Genomic DNA, 25,470 nt, shown 5'->3' on the forward strand with positions numbered 1-25,470 from the left:
GTGTCATTTTGAATAAAATAATTTTGGGTAGTGGGTCACATCACTGTAATTACATGACACTATAATGACATTGCCCAATACCCACAATTATTTTATTCAAAATAATGTATAATAATAATAATAATAATAATAATAATAATAATAATAGAAAGTCCATACACAAATCTGGTTCAATAGTCAGTAAGCTAACATTCTGTTTACTGAATGACAGTGCAGAACTATATCAAATGCCTTCTCAAAGTCATGGAACATGATGTCACCTTGGTTGCTTTTATCTGTAATGCTTTGGAATTCATGAACGAACAGAGAGAGCCGTGTTTTTCAAAATTTGTTTATGGAATCACTCTTGATTTTTGCAGAGGAGGTTTTTGTTCTCCAACCATATGTAATTGGTGAGCACACAACAAGTTGCATAAGTCTGCAGCAGAATGAAATCATTAATAGATACCTATAATTATGTGCTTCAGTTCAGTGACCTGTCTGGAACACCGGAATGACCTGTGCTTTTTCCCACTTATGTGGTACCCTTCAGTGTCATAGTGACTATGATAAACTACTGTTTGAAAGGGAGCAATTTCTTTTGCATAATGTATGTAGGTTCTCACATGTATCTCATCTGGTCCATATTCCTTTCCGCTATTTAGAAATTTAACTAATTTTCTATTCCACAATAACTTGCCTCAATATCTGCCATCTGAGCATTCGTGCTATGATTTAAATGAGGAACCATATTACGATCTTCTGCAGTAAAACATTTTCTGAATAACAAATTAAGTATTTCGGTCTTCTCTCTGTCATCTTCCGTTTCAGCGCCATTATGCCCAATGTGCAATTAATGGACGATTTTGATCTGTTTACTGACTTTATGTAAGACCAATCCTTCTTAGGTTGACAAAATATGCATTCAAACTCAATGAACATTTCTAGCGCTGTTCTCCTTATGATTATTTTGGCTTCATTCAACTTTTGTTTGCCAACTGGACTTTGATTTTATTTAAATCTGTGATGAAACTCTCTCTGCTTCCATATTAATTTTCCAACACAGCTTTTGTACTAAGGTGGGTCTTTTATCATGCCTTGCAACCTTGATCAGCACATACTTACAATATTCTCCAAGCATTCCTGAGGAAGGTGGTCTATAAAAGTATCCAATTACTATGTTTAACCCACCATTGATGGTTACCTTCAGCCAGATTATTTCACATTCGGATTATGTTGTAATCTCACAAGGTATTTTTGAATTCTTTATGGCAACAAATACATCACCATCATTGGCACCTGTCCTATCCTTGCAATATATGGTCCAATTTGGATATAGACTTCTGTTGTTATTTGCTTCTAATTTCAGTCAGCTTTCTGTTCTTAATACTAGGTGAGCATTATTATGTTTAATAAGCAATGCTACTTCTGGGACCTTACCATGGATGCTCCTCAAGCATATTTCCAATCTGCAAGAACAAAAGTACTGTAAAGTTGCTGAACTTTTCATTTTCGGCCTGCAGATCATCACTGACCCTAAGAAGGGCTTCCTCCAACTTGAAAAACTCTATATGCATGGCACATGTACTCTACTACCCAAGTAGCCACTTCCCAATTCTCCTCCAACAGTGGAGATTGAGAATTTTGTATCCGGAGGGTGGGTGGGTGGGTGGGTGGGTGGGGGGGGATTGACACAGATTTGTATGAGTCTCTGGCTTAGATCTTAAGCTTGGCTCCAAACTAAAAACTGTAAATGTTTCTGTGTACAATTCTACAAACAGTGAGCTGCATTCCATCCCATAGGAGAAGCTAGCTGTCTTCACCAATTAAACCAACCATATAAACCCACTGAGGATATCTCAGAACCTAGGCAGCAAGTGTCATTTGTGCTAACATGAGATACTATTTGCTGCTGTTTTCACCCAGTGCGTTCAACAGCAGGTGGCAGAATTCCTCTATACCTTGGCAAGCAAACAGAGATCGCATTATCTTTCTTTCAGGACCTGCTTGCTATTTCCCTCAAGGGCTCCCTTGTTAGAACTCCCAGTGATGAACAAACCCACCCTTTGTGACTGTCCAGTAAAATTGGCCACTGGCTCAACAGACAAGGCATTCTGTGTTCACCCAGATATGTTCTCAAATTTGTCTTCCACCCAAAGATTTGCGAAGCCACCACTGTCTGCAATTTTCCCTCCAGAGAGTAAAAACTGGTCAGATGTTTCGCATCTGGAGGTGCAGTGGCACTGGGGTTGCCAGTAGAGTACAGAGGCACCAGAGGTGCCTTAACTTTCATCACTGGTGCCCAAACATCACTGCAGCTTACAGCAGTATACTGAAGCCTGTTGACCATCACCACCACAGTTCTAGCTGTTTCTAGACAGAGGCTAATTCACAATGTGTGTGCACACAACAAACACAGTCCCTATCTGTTTCTTATTGCCAAACAAAAATAAAAACCAGGTGTCATACATTTTAGATAGTGCTGATGGCTACTAAACAATGTCATAAAATGGAAAATCCAAAGGGTCATTTGCCTTCCATAGAATAAGAAATAAAAAACAAACCAATCTTTTACAAATGTGAAGATCTTGTTTAAAATGATCCACATCACCAATTTGGGACACAAAACATAATTTATTGTGATACAGAATAGTACAAAGAATGCAAAAGTGTACACCAATATACAGTAAAACTAGATCAAAGCGGAATGTGTATAATTCAGAAATCTGTCCAAACCGTACAACTACTTCAGTCCCGATGCATTCAATACACTATTGTAAGCCCCCTCATGAACCATGGACCTTGCCGTTGGTGGGGAGGCTTGCATGCTTCAGCGATACAGATAGCCATAACATAGGTGCAACCACAACAGAGGGGTATCTGTTGAGAGGTGAGATCAACGTGTGGTTCCTAAAGAGGGGCAGCAGCCTTTTCAGTAGTTGCAGGGGCAACAGTCTGGATGATTGACTGATCTGGCATTGTAACACTAACCAAAATGGCCTTGTTGTGCTGGTACTGCGAACGGCTGAAAGCAAGGGGAAACTACAGCCGTAATTTTTCCCAAGGGCATGCAGCTTTACTGTATGGTTAAATGATGATGGCGTCCTCTTGGGTAAAATATTCCGGATGTAAAATAGTCCCCGATTTGGATCTCCGGGCGGGGACTACTCAGGAGGACATTGTTGTCGTCAGGAGAAAGAAAACAGGAGTTCTACGGATCAGAGCATGGAATGTCAGGTCCCTTAAACGGGCAAGTAGGTTAGAAAATTTAAAAAGGGAAATGGATAGGATAAAGCTAGATATAGTGGGAATCAGTGAAGTTCGGTGGCAGGAGGAACAAGACTTCTGGTCAGATGAATACAGGGTTATAAATACAAAATCAAATAGGCGTAATGCAGGAGTAGGTTTAATAATGAATAGGAAAATAGGAATGCGGGTAAGCTACTACAAACAGCATAGTGAACGCATTATCGTGGCCAAGATATATATGAAGCCCACGCCTATCACAGTAGTCCAAGTTTATAAGCCAACTAGCTCCGCAGATGACGAAGAGATTGATGAAATGTATGATGAGATAAAAGAAATTATTCAGATAGTGAAGGGAGACGAAAATTTAATAGTCATGGGTGACTGGAACTCGACAGTAGGAAAAGGAAGAGAAGGAAACATAGTAGGTGAATATGGAATGGGAGTAAGGAATGAAAGAGGAAGCCGCCTGGTACAATTGTGCACAGAGCACAACTTAATCATAGCTAACACTTGGTTCAAGAATCATGAAAGAAGGTTGTATACATGGAAGAAGCCTGGAGATACTGGAAGGTTTCAAACAGATTATATAATGGTAAGACAGAGATTCAGGGACCAGGTTTTAAATTGTAAGACATTTCCAGGGGCAGATGTGGACTCTGACCACAATCTATTGGTTATGAACTGTAGATTAAAACTGAAGAAACTGCAAAAAGGTGGGAATTTGAGAAGATGGGACCTGGATAAACTGAAAGAACCAGAGGTTGTAGAGAGTTTCAGGAAGAGCATAAAGGAATAATTGACAAGAATGGGGGAAAGAAATACAGTAGAAGAAGAATGGATAGCTTTGAGAGATGTAGTAGTGAAGGCTGCAGAGGATCAAGTAGGTAAAAAGACAAGAGCTAGCAGAAATCCTGGGGTAACAGAAGAAATATTGAATTTAATTGATGAAAGGAGAAAATATAAAAATGCAATAAATGAAGCAGGCAAAAAAGTATACAAAAGTCTCAAAAATGAGATCAACAGGAAGTGCAGAATGGCTAAGCAGGGATGGCTAGAGGACAAATGTAAGGATGTAGAGGTGCATATCACTAGGAGTAAGATAGATACTGCCTACAGGAAAATTAAAGAGACCTTTGGAGAAAAGAGAACCACTTGTATGAATATCAAGAGCTCAGATGGAAACCCAGTTCTAAGTAAAGAAGGGAAAGCAGAAAGGTGGAAGGAGTATACAGAAGGTCTTTACAAGGGCGATGTTCTTGAGGACAATATTATGGAAATTGAAGAGGATGAAGATGAAATAGGAGATATGATACTGCGTGAAGAGTTTGACCAAGCATTGAAAGACCTACGTCGAAACAAGGCCCCGGTAGTAGACAACATTCCATTAGTACTACTGACAGCCTAACAAAACTCTACCATCTAGTGAGCAAGATGTATAATGCAGGCGAAATATCCTCAGACTTCAAGAAGAATATAATAATTCCAACCTCAAAGAAAGCAGGCGTTGACAGATGGGAAAATTACCGACTTATTAGTTTAACAAGCCACGGCTGTGAAATACTAACATGAATTCTTTGCAGACGAATGGAAAAACTGGTAGAAGCCGACCTCGGGGAAGATCCGTTTGGATCCCATAGAAATGTTGGAACACGTGAGGCAATACTGACCCTACGACTTATATTAGAAGAAAGATTAAGGAAAGGTAAACCTACATTTCTAGCATTTGTAGACTTAGAGAAAGCTTTTGACAATGTTGACTGGAATACCCTCTTTCAAATTCTGAAGGTGGTAGGGGTAAAATACAGGGAGCGAAAGGCTATTTACAATTTGTACAGAAACCAGATGGCAGTTATAAGAGTCGAAGGACATGAAAGGGAAGCAATGGTTGGGAACAGAGTGAGACAGGGTTGTAGCCTCTCCCCGATGTTATGCAATCTGTATATTGAGCAAGCAGTAAAGGAAACAAAAGAAAAATTCGGAGTAGGAATTAAAATCCATGGAGAAGAAATAAAAACTCTGAGGTTCGCCGATGACATTGTAATTCTGTCAGAGACAGCAAAGGACCTGGAAGAGCAGCTGAATGGAATGGACAATGTCTTGAAAGGAGGATATAAGATGTACATCAACAAAAGCAAAACAAGGATAATGGAATGTAGTCGAATTAAGTCGGGTGATGGTTCGGGAATTAGATTAGGAAATGAGATGCTTAAAGTAGTAAATGAGTTTTGCTATTTGGGGAGCAAAATAACTGATGATGGTCAAAGTAGAGACGATATAAAGTGTAGACTGGCAATGGCAAGGAAAGCGTTTCTGAAGAAGAGAAATTTGTTAACATCGAGTATAGATCTAAGTGTCAGGAAGTCGTTTCTGAAAGTATTTGTATGGAGTGTAGCCATCTATGGAAATGAAACGTGGATGATAAATAGTTTAGACAAGAAGAGAATAGAAGCTTTTGAAATGTGGTGCTACAGAATAATGCTGAAGATTAGATGGGTAGATCATATAACTAAAGAGGAGGTATTGAACAGAATTGTAGAGAAGAGAAATTTGTGGCACAACTTGACTAGAAGAAGGGATCCGTTGGTAGGGGATATTCTGAGGCATCAAGGGATCACCAATTTAGTACTGGAGGGCAGCGTGGAGGGTAAAAATCGTAGAGGGAGACCAAGAGATGAATACACTAAACAGATTCAGACGGATGTAGGTTGCAGTACTGGGAGATGAAGAAGCTTGCACAGGATAGAGTAGCATGGAGAGCTGCATCAAACCAGTCTCTGGACTGAAGACCACAACAACAACAAGCTAGTATTTCGTATAAAGCAGAATGTGCCTAACACGGAAACCGGATGCAAATTTTAAGATTTAATTGATAATTAATTGCAAAATGCAGAAAGAGTTTATACAGCACTGCTGTATTACAGCATACATTAGTTATTCATGACTGTAAAAGGACACTACTATTACAGGGTGTATACGCGAACAAGGAAAAAAAAAATTCTGGATTTTTTCCGGATTTCCTGCTTAAAAATAAATTTTCTCCTGGGTGAAAATACACTTTTTCCGTGTTAAGTGACAGTATACTTTCCCTCGGAACTGTGAAACTTATCAATCCTTTGAATGGCTATGGTTTTATACACCAGCGTAGAATTTCTCGGCACTATAGGAAATGAAACTCAGGAGGGGGGAAAAAACACATTTTTGAAAGATCTTTAATGTGTATCAACTTGTACACTGCATATTTTCATATTACGAAAGTATAAATGCGAATTCCACCAAACACCGCATGTTACTTTCCGAAGCATTGAAATCGAGATTGCGATGCACTTTTGTAAGCCAGTCACAGCTCATGTCACATGATCTCGCCACCCAATGACAGAGCATAGGACACGTGATGATGTTAGCCAACAGCAACATTACTGTTAAGTAGCGAGAACACCCTAGTAGGAAAAGTTGATGGTTTAAATTAATATACACAGTGTTGCTACAAGGAAAGCAAAGTTTTCACATATAATATTGGTCTCTAAAAGATTTCTGGAGGTGTATAACCACTGGCTCACCCCGCAATAATATTGCTACCCTACCACAGCGCTAACAACTGCATCTTTACCAGACCAATTCTCTGTAGTACGCACTCTATGCTACACACATTATGTATATGCTGTGAGAATAAAAGTATTCATAATAAGTGATGGGAGTACAAGTGATTATCATCATAAATACCATGTCTGCTCTCCAATGCCTACAGATTAAGAAGCTCCAAGAGAAGCTAAGCTTTCACATGTAACGTGAACACAAATGTAATCTTCTGGGCTCGAAATTCTTCTAAATGGCTTGTCCTCAAAGAGTTGATTTTTAAATGAGAGTCAAACGCTCTGTGATTTAAGAAATCAGTTTGCCAGAGAGCACCAGGTAACAGGCATCACCGCTCTTGCGCAGCTACGATGACGTAGGAAGCCCATATGTTCATACGTGTAACACATTTAAAGATCTCACATTGTGTCATAAAAGAAACAAGACATCAGAGGATACTCCAAGAGCATCAGAATTTTGTGAACCATATTACAATGCATAATTCGGCTTATAGTGCACATTCGCATGTCTAGATTCCCAATGAAGTAGGCCTCGACCTAACATTAAGCTTTTCAGTGTAAGTTTTCTTGGACTACCAGTACTATATTATCTCATGTTTGGTTCTTTATTATGGCATAATGCCATACGTGCTAGAAGATGAAAACGTACACTTGAAATGCAGCAAACAGTTGAAACTAGCCAGTAGCGTGAAATTGAACACTTCGTTTCAAATAAATTGACTGCTTCATTGGAAAAGATTAATAAAAGCCAAATCTCTTTAGCAAACCGACAAAAATAACTTCGTTGTTCTGCAATGCGATTCATGCTTGGCTGTCAGAAAAGTGGAAATAAAATAGGATCTGAAACTAATAACATTTTAACCCTCTGTAATTATGTGAAGGTATTTTAATTCACTTGATAGCTGCCAGCCACATAAATCCGTTTTGTTTTCATTTGACGTGAGAGCAGTAAATGAAGAGGAAACAGCAAAATCACTAAACATAAACACGGGTCACTTGTAGTAGAGTACCCACCTCCCCACTACAACACAGACTGCTCTGCACAGCTGCCCTGTATCTACGATATTTCCAACCCCCCCCCCCCCCCCCCAAGGGTTTGAGATTGAATGCCAAAAATTTTAAAAATCGACTTTTCAAAAAATGTTCATTTTGTAGAGCACATCTTTCTGAACAGTCTGCCAAAATGCAGTGCCACGCCTCTTCACACAGCATTCTTCTATCACATGTCACTGTATTTCGCTCTGTGGAATTAAAACTTGTATATTTTGTAATGGATGTCATCAAACTATATTCATGAAAGTGGGGATTAAAATGTCCTGTGGTGCCTCTCCTGCTCCCAGTTGGCCTGCCCCTCTTTTTTTTTTTAAAAAAAAAGAATTACAAATTTGCAGCAGCTGTAACACACACCAAATAAACGAGACTGTTTTTGGCACAAATGGTCATTTTATAGCATGACACAATGTAATTCACGAAGTACTAATATCACGTGCCTATTAAACCTACTAATAGCAAAAAGCTTTATGTTAGGAAATAGTTTCACATTTCATTCATACGCTCCAGTTTCTCAAGCATGAGATTGAAAAGTAGTAGTACAAAATTTTTGTGTACATTTGGAATCATCATATTCTTAAATAATTTGTGTGATGTTCCTGTTTCTTCTCCTTCCTCATTGCAACTAACAATCTTGTCATCAATAATTCTGTAATGTAACTATTCCTGCCAGTGTTAAGACTCATTCTCTGGTTAGCTTCGCTAACCCTGCCCCAATCACCTGTTTAGTTATCCCGCGTTTATTCTCTGGTTAGGTGCTATTACGTGTCCATATAACACGTTTTCTGCGCGACTCCCATAACTGAACTTAAGCGGCTGCTAGCTGGGGACTTTACACTAGTAAGTGTAACAATCCTCTGGTAGTCTGAAACTATCAATTTCACTAGTAATTATAAAAAAGCTGATCATTCACAAATGCCGTCACAACCACATAACAAACAGTGATTGGCACTCACCTGTTTGGCTTTATTCCACTCAGCTCATATAGCCCCGTCCCCTTTTGTTTGCAGGAAAGTTTATTTGTAGATGCGACCGAGATTCTTCTGGCAGAGACATCACATACACTATGCATGTATTCAAAAATCAACTTATGATTCATTCAGAAATCAGCTTGCAGTATGTTCAAAAATGTTAAGAAATCAACAGTGATGCACTTCAAAATCATATGAATAATCGATAGACCAACGTGCGCTGGATGCTAGATGCTTTGTGAAACAAGGTTTTTTCCCTCTCAAGAATATGAATTTGCCCTCCCCCCCACTGAAATAGCTGCCCGGGGCAGACATTCCGGTTTGCCCCTCCACCAAGGCCCCTAGATCTGGACTTGGTGCACGTGCCTGAATAGCTTGGGTGTGTCAGTAAAATTTTTATGGGCAACATCTGGCTGCTACTGCTTATACAGCTAACAGCCACACTTCAGTAGCCAGAAGCGAGTGAAGGTACTACTCACACGCGACTCAACTGCGCACGTGCATGAGCCCTCTCGCAACTGCTCAAACAAATCTAATGTAAACAGTTGTGATGTCACACTCATCGAAGGCAATTTGTTGTTATGAAGCATTGCATAGTCTTCCTAAAGTCTATGACACATTTTGCTGGTGGCAGACGCTTGTATGAGCACTGTGTTTTGTTATTGTATGTGGTGCATTTCCTTTGCAACTGAAGTTTTATTTTCGTAGTTTCTCTCGTTCATGTTTTATTGCTGCAGTATTATTCTGTAGTAACGGGATACAGTAATACCCTTTGTTAGAGTATCGGTTCTTACCATCTGAAATTATAAAAATTTAACTGAAAACTATAACAATGAAAAATTCCCAGAATTCTAAAAAATTCCTGGGTTTTTCCCAGTTTTCTCCCGGTTGAAAAAATTCCCAGGTTTTTCCCAGATCTCCCGGTTGTCCCGGGTCATATACACCCTGTGTTAACACAAAGACTGAATACCCATGACAATGATGTTGAGCAGTGCAAAATCAAGAAAAAAAGAGTTTTGGAGCAGGGCTGCGTTATGGGTGTGGGCATCAAAGCGTGTTGTTTGCCAGCTTTTCTCATTTTCCATTATTACTGATGCACGCTGGAGCGCACTGGAACATTGTTGTGCACTTACAAACACTCTGCTGCAATATGAGCAGTGAAAGAGGTGGGTGTTGTTTGGTGAAACAATGGTTTTACCCAGGAAGGCCGAGCATTCAAATAAATGCACTGTGTGCATTATCTTTTGTCAATTTCAGTTCACTAGCAGAACATTAAGTGAGGCCGGTAACATGACGTCAAACAAAAAGTATGTGTCTGTAACATTTAACGAAAAGATTAAGGTAGTCATGCCGTGTGAGAAAGAAACTCTTGCGTTTGAAATGGGGTAAAACACAAATTTATGATACCTTAAGAAACAGGGATAAGATGGATGAAAGAGGATGGGCAAATGAAAGGGAAGAAGACGGGAAATGAAGAAATTAACGAGATAGTGTGGGAATGGTTCGTAAGTCGTGAGTCAAAAAAACTTACCTTTGTCTGGACTCATGTTACAGAGACAGGTTCCGAAAGTCACTGAAGAGCTTGGAAATAAGGAATTTGACTTCTACATGATGGCTTGAAAGTTTTATATAACTATTCACCACATCGTGTGACATGAAGTGTGTGGGGAAGTTAAGAACATGCAGGAAAGAGTAGCAACAAAATAGAGGACAATACTGTACAACCTAATAGCAAATTAATTAAAATGCGAAACATTCCATGTAGCGCAGATGACTACATTCGAAGTAATGACTCCCTGTCAACTCACTCTACTTTTACTTCAGCAACACATTTTAATAGAAATCCGCAACACAGAAGACGATCAAGAAGAAACAAAGGAAGAAGAAGGGGAGCAAAATTACGTTCCTAGAATAATTAACATGCCTGATGATGCTATTGCATTCAGAAACTATGTTATGCAATTTGCAGCACACTCAAATTGTCCCAAGCTGTTGGAACCATTGTATAGTGCAAAAAAAATGCATAGAATAAACGTTTTTGAACAGGGGAAAAGTGGCAAAAAATGAAATGTAAGGCAAATAAATGCGAGAATAATATGCATGTACATACAACAATAAACAAATTTACTGTTAGAGAAACAATGCAGAAATGCAGCATTATTTATTTATTTCTGTAAAGTCTGGTGTTCCGTTGTACAATATACAGTAAATGAATATCTACTGTGCAGGAGTGAAGGTACATAAATATGTGCACAATTACAAATTTATACTTCATGATACCTGCCAAATTTCATGTAGCCTAATGTGTTTTGTGTAATCTGGAAACTTGTCCAATTCAGAAAATTGTTTCAGTCCCATGTACTTCCATTTTGAGCAGTTTTACTGTACCAGGTGTGGACTTAAACTGATCTCCCAGATTTGTGAATAGTAAAGTTCAAATATTTCATACAGTGACTTAAAACTTTCACCTGCAACTAACATTCTTCTCCTATATCAACAGCCTAACACCTCACTACATACTTTAAAAGATCAACATGCACAAAATTTTAATGACATAAATTCTACAAATGAACAAAATTAATGTATATTAATGTCACTTACCACATACTGTTGTATAAGATGACTTCCCAAATAGCTCATGAAGTTGTGACACAAATTCTTCCCCAAGTTTTATGTCCACAAAAGCTTCACGGTCAGAAATTCCTGTTGCCTCATCACCGTTTGTAGAAGAAATGTCACTATTCTGATTATTATGCTCAACAATAGCATCAGTAACAGCATTCTCTGGGTATAACATGGCACCTGAAGCAGTCTGTTCCAGAATATTCTGTTTGGCTGAGGATCCAATTACTCCATGAGAAGCTGAGACCTCATCACAATCCTCAATCTGCAAGATGGTGTCATTGTTTTTATTCGAACTAGTAGTTACCTCACCCATGTCTAATAATTCCCCGTGCCTCATTTTCCTAATTCTCAGTGTGTGTTCTGAATAGCAGTTCTTATTTAGCACTATATTTTGTTCAATATGCTCTTTCAGCTCTTTTGCTGTGGGTGAAATATTTTTATCTTTTCGAATGGTTCTGCTGGGAGAGAGCTGTGTCGGTGTAGCATTTGTCTTATCAGTTTCTTTTTCATACTGCCAACTTTTTAATTCAGATGGCTGACAACATTCTTCAGATGTGTGCCTTATATTTGAGTATGAAGACTGTTGATCAGTTTTTTCTGTCACCACTGATGGTGAAACACCAATTTGAAGGTCGTTTTCAGATTTATCTGAAATCTTAAGAGTACATGGCTCCAAAGCCATCTCTATCCCAGGGGACTCTTCTACTCCCTTATAATCTAGCTCCAATAGCACATCAACAGTCCAGTTTATATCCCTATTGCATTTCTGAAATATCTCTTGTAAGTGAGGTATGGGGACGGCAGGAAAAGCTCTAAGTAGTTCTTTAAATTCAGTTTCAGAGAACTTTGTAAAATTTTCTTCATGTTCTGTCATGGAACTTTTGTCAAATACTGACTTCCCACTTTGGCGCAGATGGGGAGACATTGCAGGCTGCACTACAGCACTGCCTTTGTCTGTGATGGGTGCATAACAACTTCCAACAATTATTTTGACATCACTGGGAATCTCTTTACTGCTGTTAACTTGCTGCAACAGTAAAAAATCAGAGTAATGTGTATTTGTTACACAATCTGTATATATTGAATCTTTGACCAATTTCTTTCCATCTGTTACTTCAAAAGTACCTGGAAAAACTTTACACTGATGCAATAATGTTTCAGGTGTTAAATTCTGCTCTGATTTCCAAGCTGTGGGTTCTATAGAAGAACAATATTTAGACCAGTTAGACCTGTCATTTACAGCATAATTACCTGCAGCAGATAATGATCTCGGAGGTCGCATATCTCGTATTTTATGTGCAGTATCTGAAATTTCAGACGGTGACTGCCTCTGAGATATACTGGAAGCAGATTTGCGTGACCGAGAAAAGCATCCTAAAGACCTCTGTGGTTGAGGTACAAATTTTCCTTGCGAATCTTTTGAGGACACATTTGAATGATCCTCTCTCCTCCTTACATCTGTGGACATATTGTTGTTTTTCTTCCTATTTTCCCATGAAGATAAGGGATCTTCTACAGTGTCCCACTGATCTAGTTCTTGTACTGGACGTGTAGCATTTTGTGACAAGTTATGTAGACTTTCCTTAAGAAAATCTTTCACAGGTAGTTTCTTACGACTAATACGAGGTGGTTTCGGAAGACAGAGGTCTTCCTCGATGCGTACGTTGACACTTGGTTTCGGGTCCTCACCACCCCAAACATTCCCATGTTCTAAATCCCACAATACATAGTTATTCTCAGCATTTGCTGTTGTTTGATCATTTACTGCAGTGGGCTCACTGTGCTGAACAGCACTTGCCAATTTTTCTCCACGCTTCCATATTTTGTAGTTACCATTACTTGATTTCTTAGCTGAGTCCTCATTCTTATCATCAATTTCTAGTCTGCTCACACTTTCAGAGAAGTTTCGTTTAGACTTTTCTGTAACCACAAATTCGTTACTTGTATCAGAACTCTGATGGGCAGGAAATGTAGTATCTACTGAAGACCTTTTACAGTCATCTCCAATAACACGTTCAGTTTTTTCAAATTCAGTTTTTACACAGTTTCTACCATCCAAACTTTGCAGCTCTGCAGTTTCCTCATGATCCATGGCTTCCATTAGTCTGTTAACTTGTCTATCAAAATTAAAATTAAGTTGAATGTTATCATTCTCCAGATTTTTTGATGATTCATTGTCAGTATTCTCTTCATTTACATGACTGGAAAGTGTGTTACTGACAGTACAATTTTTTTCATTCCCTACCCTGGGTGGTCGTTCCAACAGCCATTTATGAATATTGTGTGGTTTTTGAAATATAAATTCGCTGTCCTTCACAAGTACATATTCATCTGGTGAGGCACTACATTCTCGTCCGATTTCTTCATTTAAAAGATCATCAACAACTTTTCTTGTGTCTAAGCCAGGGTTACTCAAGTCTTCAGTCACTGCAGCTGCTCTTTCTACTTGTTGATTATCCACATTCTCCTCAGTGCCTTCCAAATGAGCAACTACAGGTTTCAAAGACCTAAGTCCATCTACTGTATATGTTCCAGGTGAAGCTGAGTCTTGATTATTTTCATGTACAATGGATTCACCCTTTTGCAATAGGCTGCTTTCAGTTTCCCCTACAGCCTTTGAAAATACATTTGTTTTATCACCAACAACATTGGAAAATATTGTACAGTTAGAATCATATGATGTACCACATGATACGATATCTGAGATTTTTGACAGATTTAGAATGTTATCACCATCCATCATCAGTTTTTCTTCTGAAAGTGATTTTCGAATTTTGCGTTTCAACCTATTCCTTTTACGTTTTTTACGTCTGTGCTTTGGCATTCTTGTAGTGACAACATGAGGCTGAATTAGTTCAGAGGCATCCAGCTGCAGATGGTACATACCAAGAAGACCGGCTACAGTAATAGATCTGTCAAAGCGATGCATCATATCTGCCACTCGCTGGATAGGGACACCGTGTGTATTTCTCCTTGCACATTCTGCAACAAAGTAGCGCCAGTATGTATTAGGCTCAAGAAATTCGATGCGGTACCCATGACGAACGGCAATGGTCGCATAGGGTCGCATTTCGGATGCCTCCAGGTTGGTATTATCCACAATAATAGGAGTGATGCCTTTCACAGCATCTGCCAAAACTCTCTTTACATTCCACGTGTGTGCCTCATGCAAAAATTTGGAATTAAATTTGTATCGACCTTTACCACACACTGTAAAAAAATTATCAGTAGAATGGATGAACCTATGAGGTTCCTCTCCCATTGTGGAGCGTACTAGATGCCTAGCTAGAGTTGATTTACCACTACCTGGGAGACCACGCATTAATATCATAATTTTCTTGCCATCAATGATGATGTTCGCCAGTCTGTCCACTTTACTACATCGAGTGTGTTTCCTAATACCATTATGTTCTCGCACGTCTTTAGAGGAGTTGCTACTGCTTAATGATGCAATAGAAGATTCTGTCACATCACTGGAACTCTGGTCAGTCACACGATCCATCACTTTTCTGGAACACAGTGCTTCACCATGATCTTCGTCTACTGGTACGGTGTGACATACTGCTGCAGTGTCTGCAGAATAACTTTGTTCTGTGCCCCGGAGCCAACCAGACACCTTATCTTCAGCATCCTTGTCTTCAATGCTAACATCACTTGTTTCAGCAGCTAACAATGGTGACCAAACATGATCTGAGGTCTTTCCTTGAATGATATCAATATTTTCCAGGTCAAATGTATGCTTACTGTGTGTATTTTTTTGTGTGAAAGGTAAAGTCACAAATTCACCTAATAAACCATCCTGATTAACAACCTTATTGTCATTATGTATACTGTCCTGTCCACAAGTAATTCTGGTGTCACACGCTACAGTTACTGGTGGAACAGCAACAGCAATTCCATCAACATAACCACTGGACAGCAGTACAGAGCCTGACAGTGGGCTTGAAGAAATCCTGGTAGAACATGATGCCTGGTCATTATAGTCACCCTTGTTCAATACACTAACTTCAAATGGTGCACTGGTGACCTGTTTGGCATTTGTATGCACTTCTCCTCCACTAACTGAAGACATTTCACCAATGTTGGAGACACAGTAAGAATCTTCCCGGTTTTTAAACACATCAGTAACCTCAAGCTGTCTGCAGTTGTTTACTGAATTCTCACTTTCAGTACTTTTATTTAATGGTGTCTCTCCCTCTCTAAAATATTCTGCACAATTTGCTGCCTGGTACCCACAGTCACCATTACCACATTCAACCTGACAAACATTTTTGGAAGAGCAGTTTTCCTTTTGTAGACTTTCCTCAGAGAGGCAGGATGAAGTCGATAAATTCCTGTTTTGGACGTCAGCCTCAAGCTCACACATCACATAATTATCTAGATCGCTGTTGTTACTTTCTTCTCCTGGGAGCAACTGTTCAAACTTACAAAATGCACACTTCCCTTGTTCATCTTTAGGTGTATGTTCACATCCCACCATTATCTGAGGAGAACAATTCATGAAGTATGGTTTTTCATGTTTCATGTTTATTTTAGGATCTGTTCCTGATTTAATTTCATTGCCTACACTTCCACATGCTTCTGTTTCAATCCTTATTTGAGAATAAGTATCAGTGCTGTCTGGTGAATTTGTTTTCATGCTTACTGTAGAATATGCTCTTGTTGCCATTTCCACATCTATACTTGCACAAGTAAATCCTTTAACTGCAGATTTATCCCCGTTATCAGTTTTCATTTCAGGAGAGACAAATTCCTCTGTTTGTATGTTTGTTTCTGTGGCAGTTCTTGGACTTGTTTCTCCAGGAGTATGCTGCTGGGCCTCCTGTGTGTTTTCATTACTTGCAAATCCATTTTTACTGCTGGGCTTTATTTCTTCATCGTGGCTGCTGGATACTGGTGACTCACTTTTGTTGTGTAGTAAAGGATCCATTCCCAATTCCACTCCTTCTGACTGATTCCCAGCCAACATTTTCAGCGCTTTAGTTGATCTCCATTCTAAAGCGGAAAAAAAGTGCCATTAGTACAGAATTCATGCAATTAAACAAATGTTTACAATTGTATTACACCACAGATGCTACTAAATATTATGTGCAGACCATAAATACAGAGTATTCTCTTCCAAATAACTGATATCAATTTAGATGATTCAACATCACTCAACATGCATCTTCAGACCAGCTTTCCAAAATATAGCACACAAATCCATGGATACTTACCATCAAATGGCATATGCACCACATATCTCATCACTAATCTCGCTTATTTCTGTGGCATGTTGTGTAGTCTGTTCCTAAGTTGTGCATGTTTGAATTCTTGGCAGAGATATATGTTTTCATGGCCCTTAAACGATAATCTTGTCTGTTTCTTACTTTCCCATACACTACAAAAACTTCAAAGTTTGTGCTTAATGTATGATTAAAATTATATTGGCTCGAAAAGTCTTCCACAAGAAGTAAGTATTTTCAAGTATCAGCATTCTAGCATAACAATCTCTGAGACCTCAAAGCAGGTGTACAAAAACTAGCAAATTTTTTACTGGGATTGCTACTCTTTACAATAAATGAATGAGAATAGTTCTTCTTGCTATTGTAAGTACTTGTAAAGCAAAGAAGTGAAGCCACAATAAAATAGTGTTCTTTATGTTGACTAATCTATAGCAGCATCGCTGGAGAAGTTGAGGAAACTTACTTTTGATTCACACTCATACTTCTTTGCCACAGGTGCACTACAACCACTTTCCTTATACATTTTCAAGCATCTGATTTTAATGAAGAATTAAATGGCCAGAATCTGCTATTAAATAGAATATCACATGCATATTCCACAAATACAACAAGCAAGAGTTAGTGTATATTAAAGCCCTTCTTAACAAATGAATAGTTGCCTCAGATGACACTCAAAATTTAGGGGGAGGAAACACATTTTTCTGCTTTTGCTACAACTTGCCTTTGTATGCTCTCGAAGTACTGTATCTACGTATGACTCAAATATTATGCCCCCTTTTCCTCAGTTGCGCAGTCCAACTGCAAATCTTTCCAACAGAGGCTCTCATGAGAAATCTTAAAGACTGCCACCAATGCAATTCAAAGAGCATGCTGAAGTTTACACAAAATCCTTATTGAAAAAGATGACAATTGATTTTTTAGAAATGCTCCTGTTTCATCTCTATGGCTGATAGCAACTGAATTCCCTTACAACAGTTGCACATCACAAAAACTTGTTACAATATATTAGATCCTGCGCAGCTATTGTGTGTCTTTTCAGGACTACAATGGATTGAAAACATAGTGATTCATAAAAGTTTTTAACTAATGCTAAAGTAAAATCTAAACTTAATTAAGGGCTGTAATCATACTACTGTGCTTGTTTTCACTGTCTGAAAGCAATGAGTGAAGTAAAATGTCAAGACTGCTATACTTTTACCAACATAAATTACAGATTCAATGGCATGTCTGATGGCCATTACAAAATGTCCATAATTCTGTGGTTGGGCCTATTTGAGAAATCTCAGCTGGCCTTGCTTAGAAAGGCAGTGTATCATCAGTGTACAATTTGGCATAACAAATCAAATGGTTCAAATGGCTCTGAGCACTATGGGACTTAACATCTATGGTCATCAGTCCCCTAGAACTTAGAACTACTTAAACCTAACTAACCTAAGGACATCACACAACACCCAGTCATCACGAGGCAGAGAAAATCCCTGACCCCTTTGGCATAACATATATTTGTATTATTGTCAATGCTATGAAATGTAAACATTACATCAGATGTTTTTGACAGGCAAAATTTAATTACAGCTAATCTGACCTAGTATTTGAAGACATAGACGAGTTCCACCACCAACAGTGACGACTGACGTTTTAACTATGATGCTGTGAGAATTTAAATAGTGAAACAGGTAATTATTACTTAATTGTAACAAAGTAAAATTATTATTTAACACAGCTAAACAAGCACAACTCTACAGATATTTAAAATCGTTCAGTGCACAAAATATACTAATGTTTATAAGAATTGCAGCACCTGGAAAACATAATACATCAAATGTGAGGAGCAACTTGGCAGATTCAGATTTCAGGGTGATTACACTAACATTACTGTAGAAAAAAATTTTCTCAATTTTCATGAAGAATTTCTAGTTACAAATGTTTGTATTGAACTGTCAAAAGAAACAAAAAAAATTCAATCAACAAACTCGGTTTTTTTTCTGTGAATATTGTTGCTTCATAAACATACAAAACTACTGCCCAACATCAGCTTCCCTGGTGTGTCACCAGTCTTGTCAGCAGGGAAACCCTTAAATCTCCTATCTCAATCCCACATTTGATCATCCTGCCAATCGTCCACCTCATGATGAGTAGTCACTTGACCACAGTTGCATGAATACAGCAAATGATGATTTAGTCCTGGGACCCTCAAGGTTATCAACTACTCGGCATGCATCAAAGGTATAATTAGTTTTAACTTTTGTAACTCAATAGGGACCTAAATTCTTGGCCTTTAGCTTTAGTGTTGGTCCAATTCATGTTTAACTTATTCCAACCAGGTTACCAACTTTGTTCTTTGAAGCCTTCTTCTGATGTCAACTTTCTTCTTGCACCTTGCTGATCTGTACCTTAGCTTCTATTTTCAGTTTACTTTGTCTCTCTTCAAATGAATTAATACTGTCTTCTAATAATAATTTTGCGACATGAAGATCAATCTGTGTGTGCATCTTAACTGATAAAAGTCTAGATAGTGTTTTCCCAATACTTCTGTTGTATGCTGAATTCATAGCACATTGAACTGATGGTATCACCTTGTACCATTCATTAGCACTATCAATATTAAACATACTAATCATTTTAGCCAAAGTAGAATTGATCCTTTCAATCTTCCACTGGCTCTAGAGAGCCCTGTTGCTATTAAAATATGTTCAATTCTTTCAGTAATGCAGTACTCCTTGGATTCTTGAGAAGTCAAGCAAGTCCCTCTATCAGTAATTTACTTGGGTTGGATTTCCAAAATTAGTTTTCTATACTAATTGCTTCTGTTGATTTTGCAGTCTCGGTAGGATACAGCCAGGTAAACTTGGTAAATGTGTCAATAACACTTAGAATGTGGTTATATCCTTTGTGTGTTGATTGAAGAGATCCAATATGATACATGTGATAAGTATATAATGGGTCACTTTATCTTAGTAAAGGATGAATGAATCCTTTCTTCTTTCCTGATTTCTTATTCACAATTAAACTTTTTAAACAATTTGGGATCACTCTTTTCACCTTGCCAGTCAAATTTGGTATACAATCATATTGTTTTACTTCCTCCTCAGTTGAGTTAACTGCATAATGACCTCTCTCATACACAAGCTTGATGATTTCACGGTGCATAGTGTGTGGAACCACCAAAGTATCTCTTCTGTCATAGAACTTGGAAAGAATTCCATCTCTCATTAAAAAGTTTTCATAAGGCCATTCTTTGAGAATGCTCTTGACTGCTGCTAAATCATCATCATTCTCTTGGGCATTCCTGATCCTACCTATTAAACTATCTGTGAAACCAAACAGTAAATTCACACAATGACTTAAGGCATCTACATTTTTCACTCTAGAAGCAGACTGGTGTTCACTAGTGTAGGAATACTCTTCCAAGACTACAGCCCATCTTGATATTCTTGGTGACGAGTCCTTCTTTAGAATACAGTGCAGTCCATTACAATTTTAAAATGTATTCCAAGCAAATTCGCCCGGAATATCCTTAAGGCTTTAACAATCGCTAAGACTTCAAGTTCATGACTACTTATTCTTCCTCTTGAGGTGCCCTTTTGACTAACATACGAGGCTGGATGGAACATGTCATCACCAGGAGATTTCTGTAACAACGCAGCTGCAAAACCTTCTTTTCTTGTGTCCATGTGTAGTTCAGTTTCATGTTTTGGACTGATGGTGCTGAAACTGCAGACATCTAGGTGGAGTGCATTATGCAACATACAGTACCGATTTAATGCTTGTAAAGTCGTTGTGTGATAAAGTATACTGCCATCACGTATCATCATTGTGACAACTAAAAATCTGGGGCATGTTCGATAGTGAAGGATACTACTGTATAAGTATACGCTCAAGAATATAGTTTTCTATGAGAATGAACGCCTCTTTGGATTTAATAAAGTATTACGCCTATTTTGCACTAAATTTAAGACACTCTCAACAATCCGGCACCCATATGTACAAGGGATGGCCGGATTAGCGAGAGAGTCTAGTGTACTTATTTTTCCTTTTGAGGTACCCTTTTGAACTGAAACTGCCCTGAGTGTCTCACAAACTAGGTCTGTTTTCGTCTTTCTTCTTCAACATAAAAAAAAAAACAACCTTTCTTGAGGTCTAGTGTGGAAAACACACAAGCCTCTTATAGTTTATCTAAAAGATTTATTATAATGGGCAGTGGATAAAGATCTTTCACTGTGATCTTGTTTAATTTTCTGTAGTCTTTACAGACCCAATAATATCCATTTTTCTTTTTTACAACTTCAGCCTGGCTAGCATATCCAGATGAACTGGGTTCTATTATTCCTGGACTTGGTTGTCAACAATTTCTTTCTCTCCTGGTGACAATCTTCTGGGTGTACTATACAGCGTGGGGTGGTTAAAACTGTTTGGGGAAATATGAGTGAAAGTACACATCAGATTACAAAAAGGGTTTTAATAACAGTTTCTTGTCTCAAAGGGGGATATACAATGATGCTACACTCTACCATCCTACTCCACCCCTAGCAGCTGGTAGGGGAGTCAACTCTGAAATCTTCAATAGGAACCCCCAATTTTTATTGCTGATTTGGATTCTCCAGGAAAAAATGTGTAACTTTTGTATGGAACAATTTTACTGTTGCATGATGATGGTGCTGTAATTGATACAAATCAAAATAGGTTACAATCCATTGAAATGTGATAGTATCTCAAGAAATTACCCAACAGATTAGGATCCCAGGAAGGAGGAAGGGCAGTATTCTTACATTCTGTAATGTGACACTGCGTTTTATAGCAAACCAATGTGGTTCTCCAGACCATAACACATTAAAGTGTCCATATTACTGGGTGGTGAAGTGGAAAGTGGATGGAACAGGTCACTGGCTTGTTTATCAATGCACTAACAACTACATTTAGCATTACCAAGGAACAACAATGTGGACATAGTAGTATTTTGTTCCCTTCGGGATTTTTTTTTTTATATGGGATTTTTTTTTATATGAGTCCCCTTGCCTGTCACAATCAGGGCACTTGTTTTAGATGAATCCCCTTGCCTCTCACCACCGATGTGCTTATCTTAGGTGAGTCCCCTTGACTCTCACAAATCTTCATGTTTTACTGAAGCATATGTTCACAATGGTGACCACTTGTTGCACTACACAATGAAACCCTATTTCTGAAAGACAATGCAACATCTCTCAGTGTCTCTTCGATAATGTCAACACATTCAGCAATAATTCACTGCTTCATATTTGCAGTGGTTGTAGGTACATCCATGTAACATTTCTCTTTTAATTTTCCCCACAGGAAAAAAATTGGGTGGCATCAAATCGGGTGAACGCGTAGGTCACTCATGAGGACCACCTCATCCAATCCATCAATCAGAATATCGATGATTTAGAACTTTATGATATATCCATGAATAATGTGCTGGATAGCCATTGTGTTGAAACCACATATCCATTCTTGTTTAAAGTGGGACATCTTCCAGTAGTATTGGCAAAAGATCTAAAAAGTCACTAGACATTCGACCATTCACATTACTGTCTATGAAGTATGAGCCAATTATCCGGGTACCCAACACACTGCACCAAACATTGGGACTCCAGGGGCTCTGAAGTATTTTTAAATAGTTGTTAGTACTCTTCTTAACAGCATTGGCATTCAAAGTCACCTTTTGATTATTTTTCTCCTTTATGCATTCATATGAGACATGGACAAACATTTTGCAGTTGAAGCATCTCTTTCCCTTGCTCTTGTGGTTGCAATCACTTGACTTGTGACCAATTGCAGCACAACTGAAACACTCTTGGTTTCGATTCAAAGCTGCGCTTTCAGTATTTCTGTTACTCGAGTCTTTAGCGTCTTTCTTACTGGAGTTTAAATTATTTTCATTGCTGTAACTTTTGTTATTTCATTTGGCAATGACTTCATAGCTCTTTCATAATGCTTCATTTTTTTTCCTTAAACTTTTTCACACTTCCAGCATCATAAAGTAGAAGTTTTGTGTCCAAGTCATCTTCTATCCTGTCAACAACACAATGAAGAAATGAATAGTTATCAACATCAGCACCACTGGCAATTTCCTTCCTTATGAGAAGATATTCAAGAGACTATTCCTGTTTCATCTCTTGTTGAGAAAGCAGTTGGTGGATCTCTGCAGCACTTGTTATCACATTGAATTCTTCCAGCAGAGCTTTCTTCAGTGCAGCCCATGATATAAGGTCCCTCTCACCCAGAATCAAAAATCAAAAGCATAGCCAAACTTTCAAGTGCCCCCCCACCAAAAAAAAAAAAAAAAGTTTGGAGTTCACTCCAGCCCACTAAAAACGCTGTTTCCTCAAAGTCCATGATCACTTTTTAACTGGATATCCCTCACCATCACTAAATGACTTAAGTTAACCTTAAACATCATGAAATGACCAAGAAAATTTACACTGATCTTGTAAGTGTGGTGAGAATCTTGTTTCACTTTTATCACCTGTTTCTAAATTGGAATCTTTTTCAGTCTTCTTTTGAGTTAACTCAATCTTTTATTTACACATTTGGATTGTATCCTACTCTTCACGATTGGCATCATCACCATCCTCTTCACATTCTAGATTATCATTAATTTTCACCGCACGTTTGTCAATGTTGGATAAATAACAACGTATCTCAGTACTCATTTCATTTTTCACCCCACTATCTATATGTGGTATATTGCAGATTGCTCCTAACTCTGCTTCTGAAAATGATGTTTCAATGAATGACTTCTTAGCTTCAAGTTCATTAGATGGTGATTGAAAAATAAAACCAGAAAATTCTCTCGAGCATTTCGAATTTCTTCTATCATCTTGAACTGTTCCGAAAATTAACTTATGTAGAGATTCGATGGTCTTAAGCAGCACAGACTTTATATTTTTATTTACTTTTCTGATTTCACCTAACTTTGGCATTTCTAAAGTTTTTCTTCTTTTTTCTTCATCTATTTTCCCTTTCGTAATGTTCAAAATTTCTCCCTGTATCACTCTGCTACTGATAGTTATTTTTAAAATGTGCATCCTTGTCATATATATACAGTCAACACAATAACACGTCGCTATGTCGTCGCGGGCAAAACAGTGGTCAGAAAAGTTCATTGTAAATGTCACAGGTTGGGCAGCAAAACTGTGTCATACTCGTTCAGTGGATTTCGGACAGAGCTACCAAAATCTGTAGGAAAAATGTTCCGAATTTTCATGAAGAACTATTTATTATCTCGTAGTTACAAACTTTACTGCTGAACTGTCAAAAGAAACAAAAGAATTCAATCAACAAACTCGTATTTTTCCTGAGATAATTGTTTCTCCATGAACACATAAAACTACTGCCAAATTTTCAGCTTGTCTGGTATGCCACCAGTCACTTTTTTTTGGTAAGTTCCTAAGGGACCAAACTATGGAGGTCATTGATCCCTAGGCTTACACACTACTTAACCTACCATAAACTAACTTACACTAAGGACAAAAAAAAAAAACACACACACACACACACAGGCCCGAGGGAGGACTCGAACCTCTGACAGGGACAGACGTGCAAACTATGACAAGACGCCTCAGACTGCACGGCTACTCTGCGTGGCCACTTCTACATTGTCAAAGTATGGATACAAAAAAGAGGATCTTGAGCAGGGAAAAGGAATACCGATGTTGCACAAATGCTTCTTGAGACCCATCACACCTCACTGCAGTCAGATGTTGTCAGAGAAAAGGCTGACAACTCCGCACATGACACAACTACTCACATACAATCAGTAGGTTTATCCTGCTGTCAAGCTGCCAGTCATACAAATAAGCTGAGAGTACAGGTATGTTGGCATACTGGCTGTATTAAGTTGAGAGCCACGTCCACATCATCTGTGCATTGTGGTACAGGACTAGTGAAAGGGAAGATACACACCTCAACCCCATCACAACTCCTACTATGTTAATGTGCCACTGGAGTATGGCTACAGGCCACAGATGTCCACAGACAGTGTCTCTCAATGTCTCCTACACATACTCATGCATCAGAGCTGTGAATACTGATGAGCGTGATGAATTGTAACAGTCAATCTTTTCAAATGAATCACGTTTTCACTTTTTTCAACTGTGGTAGCGCTCGACTATACTTGACAAATGGCAAACAGAGAAGAGTATCTGTCAGTATCATACTGAGTCGCTGCCCAGTTTCCCATTTTAGGGTGGCATTCACCACCACAACCTATCTTTCCAGCAGTATCTGACTCACACTGTACTGACATGTACAATACCCCACCAACTGAACATGGGGGAAACCTAACTGACAAGACTGGCCTACAGGACGCATTCACTTATCTCCACAATCTATAGACAGACACTGATGTAACATACCATTTTCTGTTGCATGTGAGAACTGACTTTTTTCCAGTCAATTCTCTTTAAAACTGCAGTAGCAATGATGATACATGTGACTGTCAAGATTCAAAGCTCTTATTATTAAGCTGTCAATGTTCAAATCATCTCACCAAAACTACTAACACACATACAGCATCCATCACAAAATAAAACATGTTTGACAAAGAGTCCTCATCCTGCTATATAATCACTCATACATAGTACTTCTTAGTAGGAGAGGTTGAAGCAGGATGGCTTCAAAAACACTACATAATGCTGCTGAACACAGGAGCAATGGCATTCACTGGTCCATTGAGGTATGAGGTGTTTGTAGTTTCCGCACATTGGAAACTGGAGCTATGGCACGTTTGCCACTAGTCAAGCCAGCTGTCAATGACTTCAA

At 38.5% G+C, this 25,470-nt stretch overlaps 1 protein-coding gene across 2 annotated transcripts in view; it reads right to left on the reverse strand.

Annotated features, from left to right (window-relative positions):
- The window catches only part of LOC126248525 (uncharacterized), a 169,836-nt gene that overhangs the window by 90,905 nt on the left and 53,461 nt on the right, over window positions 1-25,470 (reverse strand). For both annotated transcript variants that reach the window (XM_049949577.1, XM_049949578.1), the window contains exon 3: window positions 11,441-16,459. In XM_049949577.1, coding sequence (XP_049805534.1) covers window positions 11,441-16,459 — 5,019 coding nt within the window. The remainder of the gene's footprint in view (window positions 1-11,440; window positions 16,460-25,470) is intronic.

This window comes from Schistocerca nitens, chromosome 3 (assembly GCF_023898315.1).
Source record: "Schistocerca nitens isolate TAMUIC-IGC-003100 chromosome 3, iqSchNite1.1, whole genome shotgun sequence".
NCBI lineage: Eukaryota > Metazoa > Arthropoda > Insecta > Orthoptera > Acrididae > Schistocerca > Schistocerca nitens.